General features: G+C 53.9%; 1 protein-coding gene across 1 annotated transcript in view; it reads right to left on the reverse strand.

Annotated features, from left to right (window-relative positions):
- KCNK5 (potassium two pore domain channel subfamily K member 5) overlaps positions 1–22,898 on the reverse strand; it is a 37,476-nt gene extending 14,578 nt beyond the window's left edge. Inside the window, exon 1 of the mRNA XM_077760791.1 lies at positions 22,407–22,898. Within this exon, the coding sequence (XP_077616917.1) occupies positions 22,407–22,592 (186 nt within the window). The 5' untranslated portion in view covers positions 22,593–22,898. The remainder of the gene's footprint in view (positions 1–22,406) is intronic.
- Between the last annotated feature and the right edge of the window lie 444 nt (positions 22,899–23,342).

The raw sequence follows: 23,342 nt of genomic DNA on the forward strand, positions 1-23,342 counted from the left end.
CCCAGAAAGTGTTCTGTGTACGTGACCCACGGGGGATTCTGAAGTGCAGCCACTCACTGCCTAGTGTGAGGTGATGGGCGTGGGCACCGGGCTCCAAGCCTCCACCTCCCTGGCCCTGGGCATTCTTGCTGGCCTCTTGCCTCAGCCCAGGTGACCAGGATGTGGCTGGGAAGGCAAGTGCACCTTGCAAACGGGGCACCGGCGAGGTGCCACCCTGATACCTGTGCCAGCACAGGCCCTGTCACTCCTGGGGAAGAAGCAGGTGTCTGTGGCAGGTACAGGGACCCAAGGGGGCAGGGCCACCCTGCGTCTCAGTTGAGACCAGGCCTCAGCTATTACGGTGCAGACTTTGTTAACTTCTTTTTTGCCTACCTGTAACTTTGGGATTTGTGCCGGTGCCCACCCATGGAGTACTTATTATGTTTTCAGAAGAAGGAAGAAAAGATGAATTGCTGGAGACTCGGTTGGTATGCTACGTTGGTAGACTAGGCGATGTAGGGCTGGAGAACCAGGTTCATTCAGCTCTCCTCTGCCAGCCGCTCGCTGAGATGCTCCGGGGACCCCCTGACCTCTGCCCACTTCCTTCTCTGCAAAATGAAGAGGTTGGTCTAGGACTACTCCTGGGGTCCCCCTGCCTGGACAATGCATAATTTCTTCTGCCCAGAATCATGACTTCTGGGCCCAGTTCAGCACTTCCCAAATTCCTAAACCACACCACGCAGGTGAAAGTACATTTTCATTCTTGAGACTCAGTTCACTGGCCACCGGCTCAGCTCCTCCTGAGCCACCAGCACATCAGGCCACCCATGTCAGGAGGGAGCCCTGTTCCTCGACCACGCTTCCTCTTCCCTGTGTCCCCTGGATCCTGATGCAGGATGGAGAAGGCGCCTCACTGCGTCTCCTCCTCTTGGGTCCTTAAAGCCACATGCCGGTGCTGGTCTGGGCTGCCCTCCTCCAGCCCAGGTGTCTTGGGTGGGACTGTGTACAAAACACAATCCCCTATACAATCACACCTGCAGAAACCCACACAACCTCATGAGGCCAAATAGGAAGTGGCACGCCACCACGTCCTCAATGCACACGTCAGGCGTCACTATACCACTGCCTAGCCGGGACCGCACGTAGAGATGGTCTTGGGGGAGAGCTTGGGAAAGTACTCATGCCCGGGTCCTGCCCTCAGGGAATCAGCCAGCAATGGTCTACGGCACGGAACAAAGATGCTTAAAGCTGCCCCTGGTGACTCTACTATCATATACAGACAATTTCAGAGCCACTGCCCCAGACCCAAACCGTCCTCCCTCCCGGGTGCAGCCCCGTCCCTCAAGCCAGTGCAGCAGGTCGTGGAAGCATGGCTGTCCTCCAGCCCACCTCTGGGGTTCCCCTCGCACACCCTCCTGCGCTATCTCTCAGCAGCCTCTGCGGAGCTCAGAAGCACTGCTAGATCTCACGCTCCAAGGGGCAAGCCCGTGCCAGAGGTGAGTACGTTTTCAACAGAAATCTCCGGGTTTCCGACTTTCTCAGGCCCGGGAGCCCTGTCTGTACTCAGGAGGGACAATAAAAACAAGGCAGGTGACCCTGCCCCCATTGTTCTCCGGCTGGGACGGTAACCCCCCAGCAGCTGGGGGCCCCTCCCGTGAGAGGGCAGAGCTTTGCAGGGACTGGCTGACCTGGGAAGGCTGCAGGCTTGGCTAAAGCAAACAGTGAAGGGCTGCTGAGGTCTGGGCTCAGGATGGGATGTCAGCAAGTGTTCTCAGGCACCTGGAAGGCTCAGCAGATATACGAGACCGGAAATCCCAGTGTGTGAAGACACAGGGGACCTCACCGGCCCAGCTCGGGGTCTCCCGGCCCTGCTGCCTGAGAGGGTTTCCTCCCATCCAAACACACACACAAGGTGACCCTCCAGAGCTATGTTCCCAAATCCATCTCCTGCTTCATCTTCTTAAGGACTCAGGGCCGGTGAGATGTCCAGGAACCCCTAAATGACAAGAGGGACATCCTTGGTCCGCCTCAGCCTCTCTACCCACCATTCACACCCACTGCCCTGCCTGGGGCGACCATGGCCCGGCCAGCGGTCCTGTGCTGCTAACACCCGTTCCCGATCCAAGAGGCTGGGGACTGGGGCCTGGGCACATGACTTGGCCTCTTCCCTGCCCCCAGAATCCAAATTCTGGGAGTGATGGACATCTCTCTGCCTTTCCAGATGTAGAGAACATTGTTCAGCCAGGGCCCCTCAAGCATGTCAGATGGGCAGAACAGTCCCCTCCTCCCACAGGGATGGGGACACTTGGGAGTGAGAGGCCCCACACAGGGTTCAGCTTCTGGCCTGTCCTTTCCATACAAGCCAGCAAACCTCTCTGGGCCCCACCCAACAGCTCTAACAACAGGTCCTGGGAAGAGGGTGGGGCTGGCACTCCCCTCCTCCTCACCCAAACCCACTCATACCTAGAACTCCTGTGGCCCTAATCCCATTTAAGGCCAAGACCCTGGAGGAGGGCAGGGAGGCAGAATGGATATTCCTATTCCCATTCTGTAGCAGAGGAAATCAATCAGAGAGGGCTGGTGACAAGTAAGTCACACAGCAAGCTGATAACAAAGCACAGAGCAGAACCAACCAGAAGCCCCTGACTCGTCGTGGAGGGTCCTTTCCACCAAACAACCAGACCATCCTTCACCCATCCCGGAACTGGGTTGAGAAATGCCAACCAAAGTGGAGCAGGGAAGGGGACAGCAGACAGGTAGGCACAGGTAACAGGTGACAGAGCTAAGAAGGGGTTGTGCAGATCTAGTTTTGATATTATTTAGGTGGTGAGTGTACACTTACACTCCCCGTCCTCAACTGCCGGGATGCCTCTTAGATTTACCCCAACTGTGCAGTGGGGTGGGAGGCGCAAACTCAGGAAGTCACCATCCACACGAGCTTTCTAAAAACAGCCCTCAAGCAGCCACAAAGGAGGTCACAGGAACTGCTGACTAGCCAGCTCCCCGTCCAGGGCTGACGACCTGACCTGGTTCACGATCAGCCCGGCTGCCCCACTGCCACCACCTTGCTTCCGGTCCTCCAGAGCTCAGGTCTGCACACTGGCCTGGACAACGCAAACCGGGATGGCCAAGCCACTTCAAAATCACAAACGTCATGTTTGGGATGCTCTAAGAGCAGCCCGGGGATGAGCAGGAGAGGCCTGGGAGTTGAAGCAGACGTGCCTGGGTGTCCACCATTCACCAGCGGGTCACCCAGGACAAGTGCTCTCCCCTCTCTGAGCTTCACTTTCTGTATGTGGCAAGCAGGGGCACCAAGGCTGCATTGGGTGGGAGTGCACATTACAGGAAACAATGCACAGCTCGGTGCTGGGCATACATGGTGTGCCCCCAAAACAAGCACTAGGTAGGAAAACACGGGTGATGGGGGGATGCCTGCTGGACGGGGCCTCCAGAGCTGGCCTGGCTGTCAACGGCAGTGCTCTCCTTCCGGCTACCACTGCCCGGGACACTACTATGGCTACAGCCTACTATTATCTCCCCCTAGATAGAAGGCAGACTTCACTCATCCCTTATTCCTGGAAGGGAAACTGGTATGAGTAAGTCCTCAGTATTAATGAATAACTGAGTCTCCAAGACGGATGCCCTTCATAATCACACCTTCCAGAGCACAAAGTTGGGTGCCAGTGTTCTTTAATGTGAGTTCTGGCTCTGCTGGGTAAGGTGGGCAGTCCTGGTGGGTGTGGGCAACCCGTGTTGATGGCAGTTGTTTCTCTGCCCCAGGGCCTCTCCCCTGCCTCACCCCACCCCACCTGTCTGCAAGGCCAAAGCCCCCAGAGGTCCTAGTCCCGGTGAGTCAGCTGCCCTGCAGACTTTGGAACCATCAGGATTTCAGAGGAAAGAGGCAGGGGTGGGGAAGGGTAGGAGCCCGGGAGGCAAGTCAGTCAGGGCTGAGAGCCACAGGTCTCCCCATGCATGTCCCTGCTTTCCTGCTCCCCTAGCAGTGTGAGGGACGCTCTGTTCCACGAACCTCTCTGAGCCCTGGTGGCTGCTGGTCCTGCTCCTCTGGACAGCCCTGGGGTTGTTTGCTGGGATCCTGAGGACACGGTTCCCCACCACCACCACCCCCACACTCCAGCCTCCATGCTATAAAACCTGTCCCTGATCCCTGCCTCAATCATGCCTCCCGGTTACACCCCTGCCCTGGAGAGGAGGGCCGTGGCTGACATCGCCCACCTCTTGTCTTGCAGAGCATGCCAGACCACAGGCAAACTCTCCCCCACCCAGGGGCCTCAAGAGTGGCCCCTCTGCCTGCTCCTTCCTCCCTTCCCTCTCACTTCACCCCTGGCTGGTGGCTCTGGGTAATAAGTAACCACCCATCCTTAAAGGCTGGGGTTCTGATGATAAGGAATTATTAAGCTTACACATTTTCTGTAATTTAAGATGACTAGATGGTTAAACTGTAAACCCCTTCACTAATTAAAAAAAAAAAAGCCCACAGGGGTTGCGGTGACGGGTATTAATTCTGCATGAAGGGTGGGCAGCTGAGTTTCTCCATTCCTATGGAGTAACCTCCCCGCCTGCTTATTGCAACCCCCCTCCCCTGGCCCTGCACCCAATCCTGGCCCCACTGTGTCAAAGCATGATCCCACCCCATCCCTCTCCACAAAGCCCCCTGCAGGATTCTCCTGCAGGCCAACCACCTGTCATAAAATCCTTCCTTATTGTCTGACTCGAGCCTAAATCCCTCCGGCTGCACTCCAAGCCCATTTCCTTTAGTTCAGTCTCCAGCTGGAGACGGACAACAGCTGGCCTCCATCCTCCCTGGAATAAATTGTACAAGAAACTACCGGCAAAGTAGCACAGGCATTTTGGGATGGAGGGTACTCTTTGCCGGGGGCGGGGGCGCTTCTGCCTCCTGGGCCCCCAAAGCCCAGATCAAATCCCACCAGAAGACTGAGTCACGATTAGAGACAGGGGTCAAGACCACAATGCCCGACGCCCACAAAGATCCCGGGCCAGATGCAAAGGGAGGTCCATCCTGAAGGGCAGACGCCCCACTCCCCAGACTGCCACACATCTCACTGGTCGGTCAGTTGCACCAGGGGTTCTGGCCCCCAATGCCCCAGGTCACAGAAATAAGATACAAACAGGCTCCCCAGTTTGGGAAAGGAAATGGGAGCCAGATATACGCAACCAGGGCCCCCCAGTCAGTAGCTGCTAATGCCACCCTTACCCAGGTAGGTCATGACATCAGAGGGGCACACCAGGAACAGCTGCCCCACCGTTTTGCATCACTCAGGGACCATCCCCAGCCTACCTCCCATCCCAGCCGACTGGGGTGTGGACGTGACCAGGGTGAAGAAACAGAGGCGTTTTGTGCTGTAGGTATGGAAAAGTACAGCCAGGCCCTCCTAGCACAGAGAGGCTGGGCTGAGGTGCGGGGTGGTATGGGAGCTGGAAATACCTCCCATCCCCAGACCTGGGGCCCAGGACCAGGGACAGGCCTGGTGACAGGAAATGGACACTCTGGATGGCACAGCAGGAGAGTCATGCCTATAAGAAGGCCCGTTGCAAAACCCACAAGGCAGAAAGTATCAGGACCATGGCTTGCTCTCACTTTCTCTCCTTTACAAGGGCTGGGAACTTTTTTTTTTTTTTTTGCCAATGTTTTTTATTTACTTCTGAGACAGAGAGAGAGTACATGAGCAGGGGAGGGTCAGAGAGAGAGAGGGAGACACAGAATCCGAGGCAGGCTCCAGGGTCGGAGCTGTCAGCACAGAGCCTGACATGGGGCTCGAGTTTGCTAGCGGGGAGATCATGACCTGAGCTGACGTCAGATGCCTAACCGACTGAGTCACCCGGGGGCCCCATACAAGGACTGGGATTTTAAGCAACAGCATTTTTCAAGTCTGCTTAACCCCTAACGCCCGCCCAGGTGCTGGCAGCCCTCAATCGTCTTAGCAGAGAGCAGGAATAGTCAGTGTGCAGGCCCGCATAGGGCCAGCTATTCTCCAGCCCCAGAAGCCATGACCTCCATTTCTTCACTTGTAAAATGAGAAGAACACTGCCTCCCCTCCCCCCCACCCAACTCTCAGGGCTACAGGTCCAAAGGCTCGATGGATGTGAGTGTGAAGGGCATGAAGCATGTGCACAGGCAAAGCTACAGATGCCCCTGAGTTACAAACTCGTGGTTTCTGAACACTGAGTGTCGTTGGGGGAGGCTTTCTTTCAGCCTCCTGGTGCATTGTGTGTGGCCAGAGAAGGCTCAAGGACAGGAAGGTAAATGGCACGAGATTTCCAAGTCACCCAGGGGTCATGCAGGAGAGCGAAATCCGCTCCTCATGTGGTTGCATCCTGTCCCCCTGCAGAGCTCAGTTTCCCATGAAAACACTCTACATGGCAGCTGGGGCGGCCGCTTCTCAGGCTCATCCAGAGAGGTCCATTTACCCTTCAAGCCTGCTCAAAGTGGCTGTCTGTCCTGGGCCACTGAGGGACAAACAAGTGACCCCACAAAGGTGGGCTTTCAGGACACAGCCTGTCACCTCCCAGGTAGAGTGGTGAGACCAGATGGCAAGATGGAAAGAGGGTTCTCTTCACACTTACTCCCACCTCAGGGCTCTGGGGTCCTCTCCTCTTCAGTGGGGCAAGAGCGCAGCTGTGCGTGCCTGTTACAAATGTCACATCTGGCCAGGCACCAGCCCCAAGCCCTGTGCAGAATGCATCCAACCTAATTTAACCCAAAGAAAGAAGGGTCCAGCGTCCTGGACGACCTTCCTTCTTGCACTGTGCAGCTCAGAGCTGGGTCTACTGATAAAGTATTTACTGAGCACTGACCATATGTTCTGATGCTGTGAGCCAAACAAAGAAAGTACAAGACACAGGCTCTGCCTAGAAGGACTCACAGTTCTATCCTGAGACGGGCAGGCAGACAGGAAGTTACAGGACTGTGGAAGACACAACAAAGCAGCAGGGTAATCGTCGAGGTCAGGACAAGCCCCAGGGCTTGAGCTATGCCCCTGTCAAAGTCCCAGCAACCGGACACAAAGCAAGCCCAAACCCAGATGGGGAAACGGAGGCTCACAAGACACAAATGCCTAAAGCAGAGCCACCTCCCAGGCAGGTGCTTCCCTAAGCTCTGAAAACTGTCCATCCCTCCTCCCCAGCCCTACCCTTGGGTCCTCCACCTTTCCCAGCCCAGGATGCCATCATGTACCCCAGAAGGAACCTGGAAACCCCCCACAAGTTCTTTCATTCTTTCCAGACTTGTGGTGGAAGAAGGTTCATGGTTCTCATCCCAAGGAGATGTGCCCTTGTGGCCCCAGATTCACCCCACCAGTGATCCTGGACCTTAGTACAGGCTTTCCTCCCAAGGGCTGGGGAAGAGCTGATGCTCCCTTGTAGATCGCGGGCTGAGGAACAGGGTGGAGCAGGCAATCAGAAGGATCTGATACCCAGAGCAACAAGTGGAGGTCCATGGAAAATGACTCACTTTCTACAGCCTGGTCCTGCCTCCAATGAAGCCAAGGCTGACTGATGATGACACCAGGAATGACCCTCCACCAAATACATACTCATTGGAGTCTGATGTGGATGAGAGGGCAAGGCCCTCTGCAATCTCACACTCTCTGGGGTGTGAGAGTGGATGTGCTCACCTCAGAAGGGCTTGCAAGTTTCCGGTGGGGGAGGGGAGGGGTCAGGGAAGCCACCTCTGACAGGTTCTTGGCACATCACCGTCCCAGCTCCAAGCTGGCCAGGCCAGGCCAGCTCTCCCCTCTCCCACCCCAGAGCCGGAATGGAATTTGACTAGACGTTGCGAGAAGCCAGTGGGCCATTAGAAACCTCAACAGATCCTATCAACACTCCAGTGCTGTCCAAGAGAACTCTCTGTGCTGATGGAATGTTCTATATCTGAGCAGTCCCATGTGGCTACCGAGCCTTTGAAATGTGTGACTGAGGAACTAAATTTTAATTTAAAATTAAACAGCCACGATATTTAGTGATTATCATGTTAAAATAAAATTAATTAGCAACAGGTGGGTGGCGAATACCATACGGATGCAGAATGAAACACAGCACATCCTAGCCAGATTCTCTCCCAGGCAGAGTCCGCCTTCCCCTGGGCCCCCAAGTGCACCCAAGCCTCCGGTGTAAACTGCAGCACGCTCCTGACTCTGAATTACATGCATGGTCCTGGGCACAACCAACTCTTGCCTCTGCTTTGTGTTCAACCAAATGGCAGGGCATGGTCTCCCTGTGCCCCTGTGGGACCTGGCAGAGCTGGATGCAATGTAACACTTGTCCATGGGCCTCTGGAAGACACTGTCCCTTGTAGGGGACACTGTGCCCAGAACTGGGTACAGCTGCTGGGGGTCCCTGGCTCTGCCAGGGGTCTCTCAGGGAACTGCACCCTCTTCTTGGTGACCACCGCCTTGTGTGTCCCGTCTCAAACACCTTGGTCTGCAGACCAACTCCCCCCACCCCCCCAAGCCTGGTTTCCCCAGATGTTGAGACCCTTCCCCTCAAAGTGTTCAACAGCACTGCTGCCCAGGAAGTCACCACTTTGGCAGCGAAATTTAAAAACAATAGCAACACAGTTTGGCAACCACAGAACTGACACCAGGTTTTAGAGTACGTTCTGTTAAAACCATGATTTTGCTTGGTGCACCTCATACATTAAAAATGAAAAAAGCTAGCACAGAAGTGGCTAATGATATAAGCACATATCTAACCCTTAGAGAAAATTCAATTTCTGTGCTTTAAAGGCATTACAACAGCATTTCAGAAAACTGGGGAGGCAGAGAAAGAAAAAGCCATCAATAATCCTGCCTCCAAGTCAGCACTAACGCCTTCTGTTTTTACATCAAGTTTCTATGACTCAATGCTAACAGAAGCCCACGCTAACTTCACAGTTGCAGCTGCCCTCACCCCCAGTCTTGTTTTTGCTTAACTTGAAGTCTGGCTTCTAGCTCAGTCTCACTCTGAGAAACACCAACTGAAACCACCCCCACCCCAGGGGCCTGGGCAGCTCATGCACCCCGGGTGTCCCCGTGGTAGTGTCTGAGGGTTTCCCATCCACTGGCCACACAGCCAGGACGGTCAAGAGGGAAGGACTAGCTTGCGTGTACAGAGCAGCGGGGGAGAGGTGCGGAGGAGTGTCCATAGACACAAGACCAGCTCCAGGAAGGGGAAGTTTTGAGACCTGTACACAGTGACCCCAACACAGAGCAGGGAGAGGAGTCAGGGGGTTTGACCACATGCAGCTCTCAGCCCTGGAATGTTCCAGAAAGAGAGGGTGTGCCAGAGCTGAGATCAGTGAACCTGAGTCCCAGCAGGCTTGATGCAGATGGGAAATTTCTGGAGCAGGACCCGAAAGTGCCCCTCATGTTTCCAAAGCTGCCCTGCCCCCAGCATCATGGTGCCTGCCCTGGGTCTAGACCCAATGCACACCCAACCCAGGGAGATGCTGACACTTCGCCAGACAACCTATTGACCTGTCCCAAGAGGGCAGTGTGCATGTAAGGTACAGAGAGGTGTGGGAAGTCCCCGAGTGCTTGCTGGGTGGACGCAGAATCTGGCTGGGCAAGACCCCCATTGGGAGGGCTAGGGACAGTTTTCCAGATTGACAGTAGGTCCACCTGAAAGCAAAGGAGGGCTGTGAGGGTCCTGCCTCTGAGATTTAGGGGCTGGTGGAAGAGAAACTGAAGCAAAGAGAAGTACAGCCTCATGGTTCAGGGTGTTCATTAATAATTACCTCTCACACGGTGCTAGGCTTGCAATCCACTGGGGCACAGGTTGAGGGCCTCATGGAGCGTGGGAGGAGTGCAGACCCCCAGGGCGGGAAAGAGGTGCCCAGAGAAGGAGGAGACTCAAAGGAAGGCAACCCCCAGGATCAACAGGGGAGACTTCCTTGACACCCCTGGCCCATAGCAACTTTCCTCTCCGAGGGCACCCAAGGCCCCCACAACCCGCCACACCCCTACTCAATAACCCTCCGTATGCATTGCATGGTCTCACGCCAACCTCAAAAACAGAGAATGTCTAATTCTTCCCAGAATCTCCAGTCCTTAAAACAGCATACGTACTGGGCATACGCCAGGTGCTCAGTTAGGTGTCTAATTGGCCTTAAAGAGCAAGTCCTTGGTTCAGAGAGGGGCGGCGACCTCACCCAGTCACACAGCGAGTCAGCTGAGTAAGCCCTAGGCCCCGGCTCACTGGGTCACTCACTCACAAGTTAGCCTCTGGGCTGCGGCTGGAGTCTGGGGGATGGGCGAGATGGGGTGTTGAAAAGCTGATAATCAGGACACGCTCCCTTTTCCTGCTCCCCAGGGGGGTGCTGACAAGACACTACTGCATCAGCTTGCTCCACTCAGTCCACTCAGCACTTCCTTACCCTCAGTGAGAGGCAGCCCTTCCACCCGCTGCTCCAGGGGGCCACGATGCTGAGAAGGGAAGGGCGTCCTTCCAAAGCCAACACTGTCAGGATGCATTCCACGACCCATGAGGCCAGAGGGTTATTCCCACAGCAGAGATGGGGAAGGTCTGGGGCTGCTGTTCTTTCTCCTCCAGAGGGTCTGTGAACAGGTGCCACCCTCCCCCGGGAGGACAGCCAAGGCACTGACACTTAGACGCCAGGGGCCCGTCCTGGCGCCCTCCGCATGCTTGAAGAGTCACGACCTCTATCCTCAGCCAAGCAGGCAGTAGCAGGGTGCCATTTCCACTGCAGGAGAATGGCAAGACTACAGCTATTCCCTATCGAGGTGTAGCCCAGAGTCCTGCTGGAGGACTTTCCCTGGGAAAGCCAAATGGGGGCACGCGTCCCAAGTGCAGGTTTAGCTGCTGAGGAGGTGGCAGTAATATGGGGACTCACATGGAAATCTCACAGCTGACAGCTGCACCGGCCCCCTCTAGCCCCTTGACTTTTTTTCTTGAAGCCTCGGTCTCTGGGTCCCCTGACCTGCAAATTCTGGAGTGAAGGGTAGGGGCCCACTGGGTCTGTAGGGACGATGGGGAAAAGGGGCTGAGGGCAGGAAAGGAGTTGACAGCCCCGACTCTGAACTGTGGCTCCCACTTACATAACCCAAGCTTTCCTGTTTTAAATGTTTTCATACAGCAAATGTCAAGTAAACCTATATGTGGTCAATGTGGTCAGGAAACAGTGGTGTCGGAACCCATAAGGCCGCAGCATGCAGTGCTCAGCAAAGGCCAGCAAGCAGGCATGGAGCGCTTTTGGGGTGTGAGGAACCAACGGGCCCCGAGAAGAAAATCCAGCCCCAAGGAATGGCTGGTAGCCTCGAAAGGTTGGAGGGACTGGCCCTAATTTAGGACACCGTGAGAGGCCACCCGCAGAGCCCTGGCTCCGGACTCCAACGGTTCGGGCCACTAACTAGCTGTGTGACCTTGGTTAGGTTATTTAATCTCTCTGCCTCAGACACGTTATCTGCACAATGAAGTTCCCCACAGCACCTATCTTACCATTGCTGGGGAGTCGGTGCAACGTGACAATGCCCCTCGCCTGGCACATGGCACCCTTTCCCTCACTGAGTGCCAGCTACCGTTACTACTGTCTTGTGACTGTGATTCCGCCCCCTCTGCCACCCATCCCCACAGCAGCTCGCATTACTCGGGGACACAGTAAAACTATGTCTCCATAAAAACTGAAAACCTGCAATGAGCGCACAGCATTTTAGACCGCCTCTCCACTCTCATGAGACGACCTCCCACCTATAGAGGCTGACTGCGATCAAGGGTCGGGGTCCAGAAAGAGGTGAGACCTCGTGGGTAGCAGAGTCCACATCACATCGGCCACTGCAAGAATGTTGGCTTCATCTGAGGGAGAAGCCACTGAGGGTTTTCTGAGTTTGGGGGAGGGAGGGTCATGATCGGAGTTTCTGAGGACCCCTGACGGCTATAAGAGTGGCCAGAAGAACTATTAGGTGTGGCAGTCACCTTTCAACCTACCTCTTGGGGCCACTGCTTCTAAGAAGCCTTCCCTAATTGCCCCATTTAGCTCTAATTACTCCTTTATTGTACTTCCCTGCCACTGGAGAGTGCAGTAACCTTGGGAAAGTTACATAACCTCAGAAGGTGTGGGCCTTGGCTCTGTGGCTGGACAGGGAGGTCAGTTAGGTAACCACTAAGCTCTCTCCAGCCTCACCATGTACGATTTGCCACCAGGAGAAGTGCCCGGAGCCTGACCCTTCTCCCCCATCGGCCACCCCTGCCAGCTTCCAAGGGGAGTGGAGAAACCACCCAACCAACCACAGTTCCTTGGGTACAAACACTTGGGGTACAGAGTCCTGTGATGGGGAAGCATGAGATCATTTCTGCTCCTTTCTTAGCCTACAGTTAGTTACCACAATCTCAACTTTTGCCTCTTGTTCCAGAAATTCTCACTCGTGGGTGGGGAAGCTAGCCCTCAAGATCACAGAAAGGGGTGTGCCAGGCAGGTTAGGAAATCAGGCAGGCCAGTTTAGCTTAAGTAACATTAAGTGCTCTGCACCCCAAAACATGGTCGAGGTTCTGATTTAGAGGGCATTTAAGAGGATTAGAGGCAGGGTGACAAATGGCTCCGTGGGAAAAGGCTCTTGACCTGGGCAAGGCGAGTTAGTTCAACCTGAGCTTAGCTCTACAGACAGTCTATCCCCAGCTCCCCGCCAGGCCTCGGTTTTCCTGTTAGCAGAGGGATGGCATTTCTTGCCACGCCTCAGTCAGGCCCAGGAGAGGTCCCAGTGAGGAACCTCAGAGGGATGGGTCTGCAGAGACCCATAGTAAGACCACGGGTGGGCATCCGGGAAGGGTGCAAAGCCTGTGTATCTGGCAGGCTTCTCAGGGGTCACCCAGGTGCTGCAGGCAACACTACCCAACGCTCCTGCTCCATCCCCTGGGGCCAACATCCTTGGCCAGCTATGGAGGGGGTACCCTGCAGGGTGGGCCACAGGGTAGCAAAAGCCCAATGCAGGCTCCAGTCAGGCCGGAGTTACCAGCTCAAGGCATGCCCTTCTCCCCTGCAAACAGCGGGACCTTCCTCCTGCTCCCTCAGAAGGCTCTGAAGATCAGTTTCCACAAAGGGACGGGGGTGTTTTTCCTCCCCCTGGCGGGTCCACTTGCCCTCCTGATTTCCATGGTACATGGTCTGAAGACATTCCCCAAAAGGCGGGGACGGGGCTGGTTCCCTCTGCAGCAGGTCTCTAACAGGTTTGGGCACATAGTATGTGCTTAGGAAATACCTGCTGAATAAAGGACTGGATCCAAGGCAGAATCCACGGCTCAAAGGCAGAATCCAAGACTCCCCATCTAGCATTTAGCCCGGCGCCCAGACCTGTTAAATGCTCACATAGATTGGCTTTGCTAATCCCAGAGAGAGGAGTTCAGGAACAGCACATAAAACAAGGCGTGGGGGAGAATGACCCAGAGAAGGAAAGCAGTTTATTCTGTCAAGTCCCTCACAGGGGAAGACAGATGGCAATAACCCGAACATAAAGGTGAACTTGGATCTGGCAGGTGCAGGGAGTGAACATCACACACATTTTCTGTGTTCTCCTGTTATCTTCTTCCCACTGGGATGGGTACCATCACTCACTCTCCCTTTCAGACAGAGCAGTGCACTCAGGGTCTCTCAGCTTGCAAAGGCCGCTGTGACTTGAAAGGCTGTCCTTAAAAGCCGCTAGGCAATGCAGCCCCACATCATGAGGCTTGAAGGGGAAAGTGGGAGTACATTTTGATAATGGCACTCCCTTCCTCCTCTCCAGTGTGGAGCTTATGAGAGCAGCGGCTGTAGTCTGGGCCTGGCTCAAGTCACCTAGAAAAGGGCTTTCTAGGGTGCCCGGGTGGCTCAGTCGGTTAAGCATCCGACTTCAGCTCAGGTCATGATCTCACCGCTTGCAAACTCAAGCCCCATGTCAGGCTCTGTGCTGACAGCTCAGAGCCTGGAGCCTGCCTCGGATTCTGTGTCTCCCTCTCTCTCTGCTTCTCTCCTAACGTGTACTCGCTCTCTCTCAAAAATAAACATCAAAAAAAAAAAAGGAAAAGTGTCTTCATCTCAAAGAGGCCTGGCCCCTCCTGACTGGTCATAGAACTGAAGGTCCATACGGCTCTCCGCATCCCCCTCATAGCTGGGCACACCACGGGGCACCTGGGGCCCGGCAGACACTGTGGGCACACCAGTGGTCGACTACACGCCACATGCTTACTGCACAGGTCTGTGGATCAGGGCCAAGCGTGGAGACACACGTCCCTGCCCACACAGGGCTCCCACTGCCTACCTGGGCCTAATTTAACAGGCACTTCAAGCCTTCCTGACTGAATGGATGAAATTACTTGAAGGAAGTGAAGTCCTGGAGAAGTGAAATCTGGCCAGGGTCACGCAGCACATACCGGTACCATAGCGAGAGCTGGAACGCAGGTCAGAATCCTCCATTTCCTACACAGTGGTTCAGATCTGAGTCTGTCAGCTCCAGCCCCAAGCACAGGTCCACAACCGGGTACTGGCTGGGCCATCAAGCACCCTGCAGGGCTTTTCTCTTGGGGCTGGGAAGCAAGCCTTTCCCTCCTAGGAGGGACCCAGCTAAGCAGCTGCAGCCAGATTACAAATGGGCCATGGGAGGTGACAACAGCCACAGTACGCAATCCTGCTTAAATGTTTCAGCAGGAAACCCAAATATTTAGATAGAGGAGAGGAAAAATAGAATGCACATTTCAAAGCCAATCACAGGGACCTGTCTGCCAAGAGCACTGTGAGAGGGCAAGCGGGTGGTATCTGCCCCCAACAAGGGAACAACTCTGCCCCCAGATCCTGAGTGACTGCCACCCAGGGAAGACACTCGTGACACCATCTGCCCCTGGAATCCTCCAGAATGGAAAAGGTTAGACCAGGGCCTGGGACAAGCCAGGACTGAGCAGAGAAAGCCTTGTGGGGCCCGTGCTCTGGAAGGGAAGACAGTGCCAACCTTCCATACTTTTCAGGTATGGACCATGAACTCTTTGGAGGGGAGGGCTGTGGGTGAACTTGAAAGAAATGGAGAATGCTGGACAATCTACTGGGACAATGTTGGGCACACTATTGAAGCTCTATGGTCCATTCTGTTGCTCCTACCAGGATGCAGTACTCGTAAGGGCATCTCCTGGATCTTTCTCCATTCCTGGCTCTGAAGTCAGCAAGGCAGGGTAAGTTCAAGCCTCCAGTTAGCCATGTAGACCTGAGCAAATCCCTTGACCTCCATTTGCCTGGACAATGAATGGGCATAGCGGTAACATTGAACCCACTAGACTGGTTTAATGAGACACAGTTAAAGTACAAGCCCAATGCCTGGCACCCAGTAGGAATTCAGCAGGGTGCTACCCACAGCAGGTATCCTTCCAGCCTGCCTCAAATTCCTGCTTTTTAAATTCAAGAGTAGAAATTAATCTCTCCAAGGTTCACACTTAGAACCTCCAGGTGCCCTTACCAAGGTCAACCAGGTGATAGCTCCTTAGCCTTTCTTTCTCTAGACTGGGGGCTCCCTGACGATAGGGGTTCTGTTTCATTCAGAGCCAGATCCCCTACAGGCTGAGAGGTTCCACAGAAACAGGAACTGAATCCTGAGGCCCTGTGACTCCTGTCCCATCTCTCCAGCCTCTACCATGTGCAACCCATCACTCAGCACCAGGACTGCATTTCCCCTCATTTCGCCACTGTGGCCCTGTGTCTCTGCCCAGCGAGGCTGAGTGAGCCCCCAAGGGCTACGGCCTCATATGCTTTCTGAGGATTCAGCACACACAAAAATGCTGGCCAGGAGGGAGGCCCCTCTGTGACCCCACCCTCTCTTTGCCCAGGTCTCTGAAATTCAGGGATCAGATTAACTCCTCACCAAAAGCCCAGAGGCCCCAGGCAGCTGTAGAGAGCTGCAATATCCCACGACCACTCTTTTACATAAAGGGACACTAAGGAATAATCTGGAAAGGTTACCAAATTGGGGGGGGGGGGGTGTCTTTGGCTGGGACAGGAACCCACACTTAAACTTCCCAAGGTTTAGGAGGTAGGAGAGGGGCCCTCCCTAGCTGAAAAGCTGGAGTGTGAGGGAGGGTGGATGGGCTTAACTTAAACCTAAAACCACACTTAAACCTCCTAAGAGGCTCTTGGTAAGGTGCCGTCCCTAGCTGAAACCTGGAGTGTGAGGGAGGGTAGATGGGCTGTGCTGAGGGTGTGGGCTCTGTGGGCTTTGGTGGAAAAACCCATGCTCCATCACATTAGAAAGCTGAAGGGAGGAAGCATCCTTATCAGAACACCCATGGGATGAAGGGATCAGCCCACAGAAATGCTGTTAATTTAAAGTCAAGATTCCACTTCTTTTAAGTTGCCACGCCTATGAAGGAAGAGGGAACTTTCTGAAGTGCTGTTCACTCCCTGACTTAAAAATTGCAAAAATTTGGTCAGTTCAAATTCCTTGGCTAAACCCAGAGGGCTCTGTCATCTGACCATCACCTCTGAGCTCTGTGGCTGCAGCCCAGGACCATCACACACTTTTACTCCTCCCTGAGGGCTGTGGGCAAGAAGGACCCACCATCCCCCCTTCTTTGTCTAGCTCTTTAAAAATGTGGTTGATATATACCCAGAATAGGGACTGCTGGATCACTCCATTTTTAATTTCCTAAGGAACCTCTACACTGTTTTCCATAGTGGTGGCACCATTTTACTCAAAAAGCCAAATGCTAGGACTCCCCTTGGAAGGTGTTTGAAGTAGTCAAATTCACAGGAACAGAACATAGATTGCTCGTTACTAGGGACTGGGGGGAGAGGGGAAAGGGGAGTTGTTTAATGGCAATAGAATCTGCTTTGCAAGATGAAAAAGTTCTTTTAGAGCTGTTTCCCAGAAATGTGAATATACTTAACAAGAATGAACGGACTCTTCAAAACAGCTAAGATAGTAAGCTTTGTTATCTGTTTTTTACTACAATATAAAAAAGTCGGTTGACCTTTCCTCTGCTTCAGGAAGGTCTTCCTGCTACTGTGTGAACCACACATATGTGGGCAGTCCCCTCACACAGCAGGGTTGTCTAGGAATAGTAGCAGTGGCAGCAGCGGTGGCTAACACTAACACTTAATGAGCACTACGTGCCAAGCACTCGTCTACACACACAGTGAGGGTGATATTTGCGGTGCGCCTGTCCTCTATCCATGTAAAATCCATCCTTGGGTAGGATGGCCAGGTCAGGCCTCCTCTGCTCTATTCTAAGGGTCCCTGGCAACTCTCAGTGGAATCTCCCAAGAGACTCACCAGGACCCTCTCCATTCCCCCAAAGGGAACACGGGAAAGAGGCAAGCCTGTTTCCTGTGCTTTCTTATAGTACCCAGAACACGTGGCCTCTCTGTATCACCCAGTTTTGGCCAAGTGGCTCTTGCACCCCAATTTGTACAAAGACTATATTGGGGGTTGTCTCAGGAGCCTGGCTCCTCTGCTCCCCAAAGCCTATACTTCCCTGCCCCCCACCACACAGAGAGTTCAGAGGCTGAGCCCAATCTGACAGCAAACAGCCAAGTTCAAGATGAAAGCTCTCAGCCTGAGGTCAGAGCCAGCCAAGCACAGCATCCAAAACTGGAGGATTTCTTTTAAATGTAAAACTATAAATAGGGCAAAACCCCAGGAAAATATTTAGAAGCAACACTCATCACCTCCCTTGCTCTCCCTCCTATAGGGTTCCCCCCATCCCCACTAGAACCTTTCAACACTTGCTAATTCCCACCCTCAGTAAGTCTCTTAATACCATGCCATCTGCAATCATCCTAAGGGCTCTAGTAAAACTCTCAAAACGATTCAATAAAAATTCACTTTAACTGTTAAAACTCTAACTAGAGCAGTTAACTGAGGCGGATTTACCGATTTAACAATTATTATTATTATTTTGGCTGCCCTCAACTTTGAGCAGAACATAAACAAATGGCCTATTAGGAGGGGACCTCTTTCTTCCATTTCCTCTCAAAACCCCAACTTCCCTACTTTCCACTTCTGCAGTTCTAGACAGTGAGGATCCAAGTTTGAACTAATGACGTGGAGGCCTCCATGATCTGGGATAATCAAAAGATCTATTGTGTTCCCTTTACTTACAAAGGCAGTTAAGTGGACCAGTGTGCTTTACAATTTCCAACAAGGCTTGAAACAAAAGAGGTTTTCATGTTAACCCTCAATTCTCAAAGAAATTCAATGAATGTGCCCCATTCTAAGGGCATCATTTGGTCAGACCATTACATCATTTGGTCAGAGGGAACTTCAGCACATAATCCATGGTTATATTTTCAAATTTTAGCAGGAGGATCGGTGTTAGAAACACGATGACAGAACCTCAAAATTGGAATCAGCCTGACTGACTACTGCAGACTGGAGCATGTACAGAATAGGAAGGGTCCAGAAAATAAAAGGAGGGGGGTCCGGCACACGCCAAAAACCTCCACATAGGATAATGTAGTTTGGAGCCAGCAAAGAGGCCAGAGGGATCCAAGAGGCTTCTGGAAACTAGTCAGGAAAAACCAGGGTTAGGGATGGGGTGCTCCAGTGGAAGGCAGGGCATGGGGTGACCCCTACCACACCCCTGGGAGACATGAGTGTCTAAAGACCCACAGCAGGAACACCTCAATCTCTCCCTGCTTCTTCTCCCTCTTAAACCCTCTTACATCAAGCACCCCACTGGAAGTCATCATCTCCTGAGAGCCCTCCCCGACCCCTCAGGCTGGTCCTGGGGGCCCTCACGAACCATCACACCATGGTGGGTTTATTCGTCCTTCTCCCCAGCAGCCAGTCTGAGCCTGGCGGTGTCTTAATCCATCTTTGCACTCCCAGAGCCTTGCCTAGCGCCTGGCACACAGTGGACACTTAATAAATGCTCGTTGACGAATTCTCAGGTACTGTGGAATGACTACGCTTCAGTGTGAAACCTGATTCTGCACTATATAATCCTGGGCAAGTTATATCATTGTCCTCATCTATAAAAGGGTGTGGTCACCAAGATTAAAGTAAGGACGTATAGAAAGTGCTTATTCAAGGCTCTGGTGCAGGGAGTTCTCAAATCCTTCCTGTTTATGATCATTGCACACAGGAAGTGAAGGTTGAGACTGCCCCCCTTCACTGCATCCAACCCTTTGCTCTTTTGTGCTGCCAAGGGAGGGGTGGACCGATGCTTACCGCAGTAACGGAGGAGGTGTCGGCTTGGCAAGGCCCAGCACAGGAGGCTGGCGTGCCAGTGCCTGTTCTAGGGGGAACAGAAAATAGAATTTCCCAGCTGACCAGAGTCCAGCTGAACCAATACACTAAGCTCACGTACAGACTCACCGTTCAACAGCTTCACAGGCCTAAGGAGGGCAAAGGTATACAAGGGGCTGGCTCTGAAGGACCCCAGGTTCCCACCCCAGGCTGTGCCCTCCTGCTGCGTCACCAAGGCCACTTCAACTTCCATGACCTTCAGTTTCCTTATCTGAATCATACGGTTGCTGTAAAAAGTACCTGAACTGATGCAGGTAAAGCACTAGGTTGATGTGTGCTCAATAAACACGAACAACAGGGGGAGATGTGCCCACTCTAAGTCACATCTGTAGGCATCTTACCTAACGCTTCTACTAGACCTGATGATCCTCACCAGACCCTGACTGTGCATAGAGGAAAGAGGCAAAGTTCAATGGCTTGATGGGTAAATGGCCAACCCAGATGTCAAAACAGGCCTGTGCCCACTCTCATAAAATGCACATACCAGCCACGGTGCCCAACACACAGGGGCGCTCAAGTTGATGCTAACTGCCCTGGTGGGAAGCTCTGCAATTCAGGAAGAAGCTGGCGAGGCAAGGGTCTAAGGTGATTCCGAAGGCAGGAAGGAGGTCAACCACAGGGTCTGAGGCGCTGTGGTGGGAGAGGGTAAGCATTTGAAAGTCCGGTCGCCACCTTGGTTCAACCACAGCTTGAACGGGAGGAAGCACCAGACAACTGGGGGTGGGGGTGGGGGTCTATTTCCAAAGATCTAATGAAAGGTGTGGTGTGTTGTGCTAATTCCCTTCACAGGCATTTGAGAAAGAACAAGCAGTTTCCAGTGTAAAAAAAAACAAAAAACAAAAAACAAAAAAAAACACAACCCCTACCCAGACTGAGCCCAGCCCCTACCCCAGGAATTCCTAGCTTGGGACTTCTCTAGGATTACAAAGGTGATTCAGAACCTGACAAAACACAGAACCTCAGGTGGAAATGCCCCAGGCCAGAGATGGGGAAAAAAAAGTTTGAGTTTTCCACAACTGGAGTCTTCTTTTTTCTTAAACCAATTTCCTGGGGCTGAAGGCAATGCCTCAAGCCACATAACAGAAAGCAGAGCCAGGGAGACTAAAAAGTGAGCTAGCAAATGCTTCCGCCAGTCAGTGTTCACTTCTGGGGTTTTTCCTATGATGGGAGGGGAAGTTGGAGAAGGTTGCAGAGTGTTTTGGCCAGGGATGAGGAACAGGGTTGTCCATAATCCTCTCCAAATCAGACTGGCCTGATGCCCAAATCTAAAAGTTACCTGCCCACTTCTGGGGGGCAATCATTGGCAGGTTTAAGAGGAGCTCTAAAGAAGAGGCTTTTTGTTGACTTGAACCCCTTAAGAAAGCTCACTTCCAAAGCTACCACCACCAGCTGCACCCGGCTGCCTTACCCTGACCACCCCCCCTTTCCCTTCTCCGTGGGTTTTGAAGTTTATTTTCCCACATTCAGCCTTGAATTCTTTCCTTCCTTCCCCTGCTGCGGCGAAGAGGGAAACACTTCGAGGGCAGCTTGATTCTTTATCATCCCCGCCTGCCCTCTTCCCCCTCTAAACAAAGCCCTGGAGCAAACTAAACAACAACTGCTCTCCGGGGGGAATTGTTTCCTCAAGGGAAATTATAAAGTGACCCCTCCCCAACTCGCACACACAGGGCAGACACTCATCCACAGGAGTTCCTGCTATTACCAGCTAAGCACCCCCCCCCCAACTACCACCAACCTCACCTCCCAGGTCCCCTGCTCTGAGGGCTAATGAGGGCCCAGAGACTCTCCCCACTAAAATGCAACACCCCTTGTGCTGGCCTAAACTCCCCGTCTCCCTGGCCCCTGAAAGGACAAGTCTTCACCTGCCCAGCTGCTGGTAGGTACCTATACACCGAGGCATGTGAATGTCCGTCGATTTAAGGACAATAAGAGAGCAGCATAGGCAAGACATCCTCATGTTTTCCAAAGCTTTCAACCTCTCAACGGTCCCGGGCAGGGAAAACCGATGATGACAGGTTCATTCTCATTTCACATACAGGGAAACTGAGACCAGAAAAATGAGAGTCATACAATGTTGGGCGGCTGCTGTAGATTAAATGTTGTTCCTCACCAAACCTCCTTTCTGGCATCTTTCACCCCAAGAGAAAAGTAACACCTTGGACAATCCACCCTGACACCACTCCACAGTCTAGAGCCTTCACCAGGCGGAGGACTAGGTCCTGGTCCTTCCACTCGTGAGAAGCCATTAGCGCAGGGTGGGTGCTTAAGGCTACGAGCCTCTGAGAGAGAAACTGGCGTGAAGGGCCCTGGGCCTAAAACAGACCCAAGATCCCAGCCACCAGGGTCAACCCCAGTTTATTCCAGTGAGGTCAAAGCCATCCATAGAGCATGAACCAGAAGACAAGAGGTTCCCAATGTCAGCACGGAGAAGAAACTACCCCCCAACACTTCCCATTCTACTCTACTTCTCCTTCCCCCTAAAAAGGATTCCCGGGGTTTTGTTCTTTTGTTCAACCTGCTACTTTCACAAACTTTTAACTCCAAGCCCTAGGGGAGGAGGGGAGGTGTCTCCGTGAGATAAGCCCTGCCGGAAGCCTGAGCGTCCCCAGCCTTGCGGCCATCAGCACCCGCATCCCGCGGGCTCGGGCGGTACGGAGCGCCCTACCCACTTCCTGAGCACTCCAGGTGCGGGTCCGGGTGCGTAAGACTCTTTGCATAGTTTGGGGCTGCGGGACCCTCCCGCCACTCCGCCCGGCTCACGTTCCCCAAGACACGCAGGGCGGGCGCCGCACTGGCCCGGAGCCGGGAGGCGGAGATGCGAAGGGGTGGCACCCGGCTCGACTCCCGAACTCCGGGAGCGTCTCAAAGTGAAGATAAACGCCTTTATCCGCCCTGCAGCCCCCCTCCAACGAGGGAGGTACCCGCACACTCCCTGGGAGCCGCCGCGGGGCCCGGTTCACCTGGAGGTCAACCCCAACTTCTCTCCGGACAAACGGGGTTCCCAAAGAGTCTCCGCGCGTGGGTGACCCCCGTATCTTTGGGTGAACGACAGATCCCAGCAGCCAGACCCATGCGAGACATCCTTTCCTGCCACCCCCAGAGACTGAGCGTTATCCAAAGTTATGAAGGGCTTCCCTTCAGCACTCTGAAAGCTCCGACCGGCTTCCAGTGTCTATAGGGGCACAGACGGCGGCTCACCTGCAAGATCTTGTCCAGGCCCTCCTGGCCGAGGCACGGGAACTCCTTGAGTAGATGCAGTTTCTGTGTATAGTAGTTTTTCTTGGCCTCTTTCCAGTGTGGCTCCTCGAGCACCTCGAAGATCGCCGCCCCGATGGCCAGGTAGAAGATGATGGCCGAGGTGAGCAGTGGGCCCCGGTCCACCATGGCTCCCAAGCGGCCGCCTCCAGGAGAAAGGCTCCCCTAGCCCCTGCAGCTCCGGGTCCACGCGCCCTACAGCTTCTGGAAACAGCTGTTTGAATTTGGAGCTCCGCATGCGCAGTGCCCTGTCCCCCCCGCCCCCCCGTCCCCCGGCGCCGCTCTTTGGACAAAGTTGCTCCGCCAAGTTGGCCCACCAAGTGCGCGGAAACGTACGAGGATTTGCTCCCGCGGTGGGGTGGGATTGGTAGGTGAACACCGAAGCGGGACAAGGGGGCGCCCTGGCTCGCTGGGGTAAAGGGAGCTGGGGGAACTCAAGGCAGGNTAGGCCCCGCCCCGCGCAGGCCCCGCCCCGCCCAGGGCCCGCGGCTGGCGGTCCGGAGAAGTCACCGCGAGGTGTGCACTGCGGTGGGAGCTCCGTGCGCTCCCGGGGGCTGCCGCCAGGGGAAGCTGCACGCCCCGCGGTGCCGGAGGGGTGGGGGTCTCCAGGGCTCGCGTTTGTTGTTAGCGCTGGTGGTATTAACCAAGATGAGTGTGTACCTAATGACTGGGGTCAAGGAACTTATTTCTATTACTAGTTTCATTGTAACTTAATTTTCGTCCTCTGAAGTTTCTGCCAAGAAAGCTTGATTCTCAGTCTCTTTCTCTCACACCCTCCTGTAAACCAGGGGAAAGTGTACGATTAGAAAGGGACTGGAGAGGCTGCAGAGAATCAAGGAGTTAATCCAGCCACAAAGGCGAGACACTCCCCTCTTACCC

Source organism: Crocuta crocuta, unplaced genomic scaffold, assembly GCF_008692635.1.
Source record: "Crocuta crocuta isolate KB4526 unplaced genomic scaffold, BGI_CrCroc_1.0 scaffold826, whole genome shotgun sequence".
Classification (NCBI taxonomy): Eukaryota; Metazoa; Chordata; class Mammalia; order Carnivora; family Hyaenidae; genus Crocuta; species Crocuta crocuta.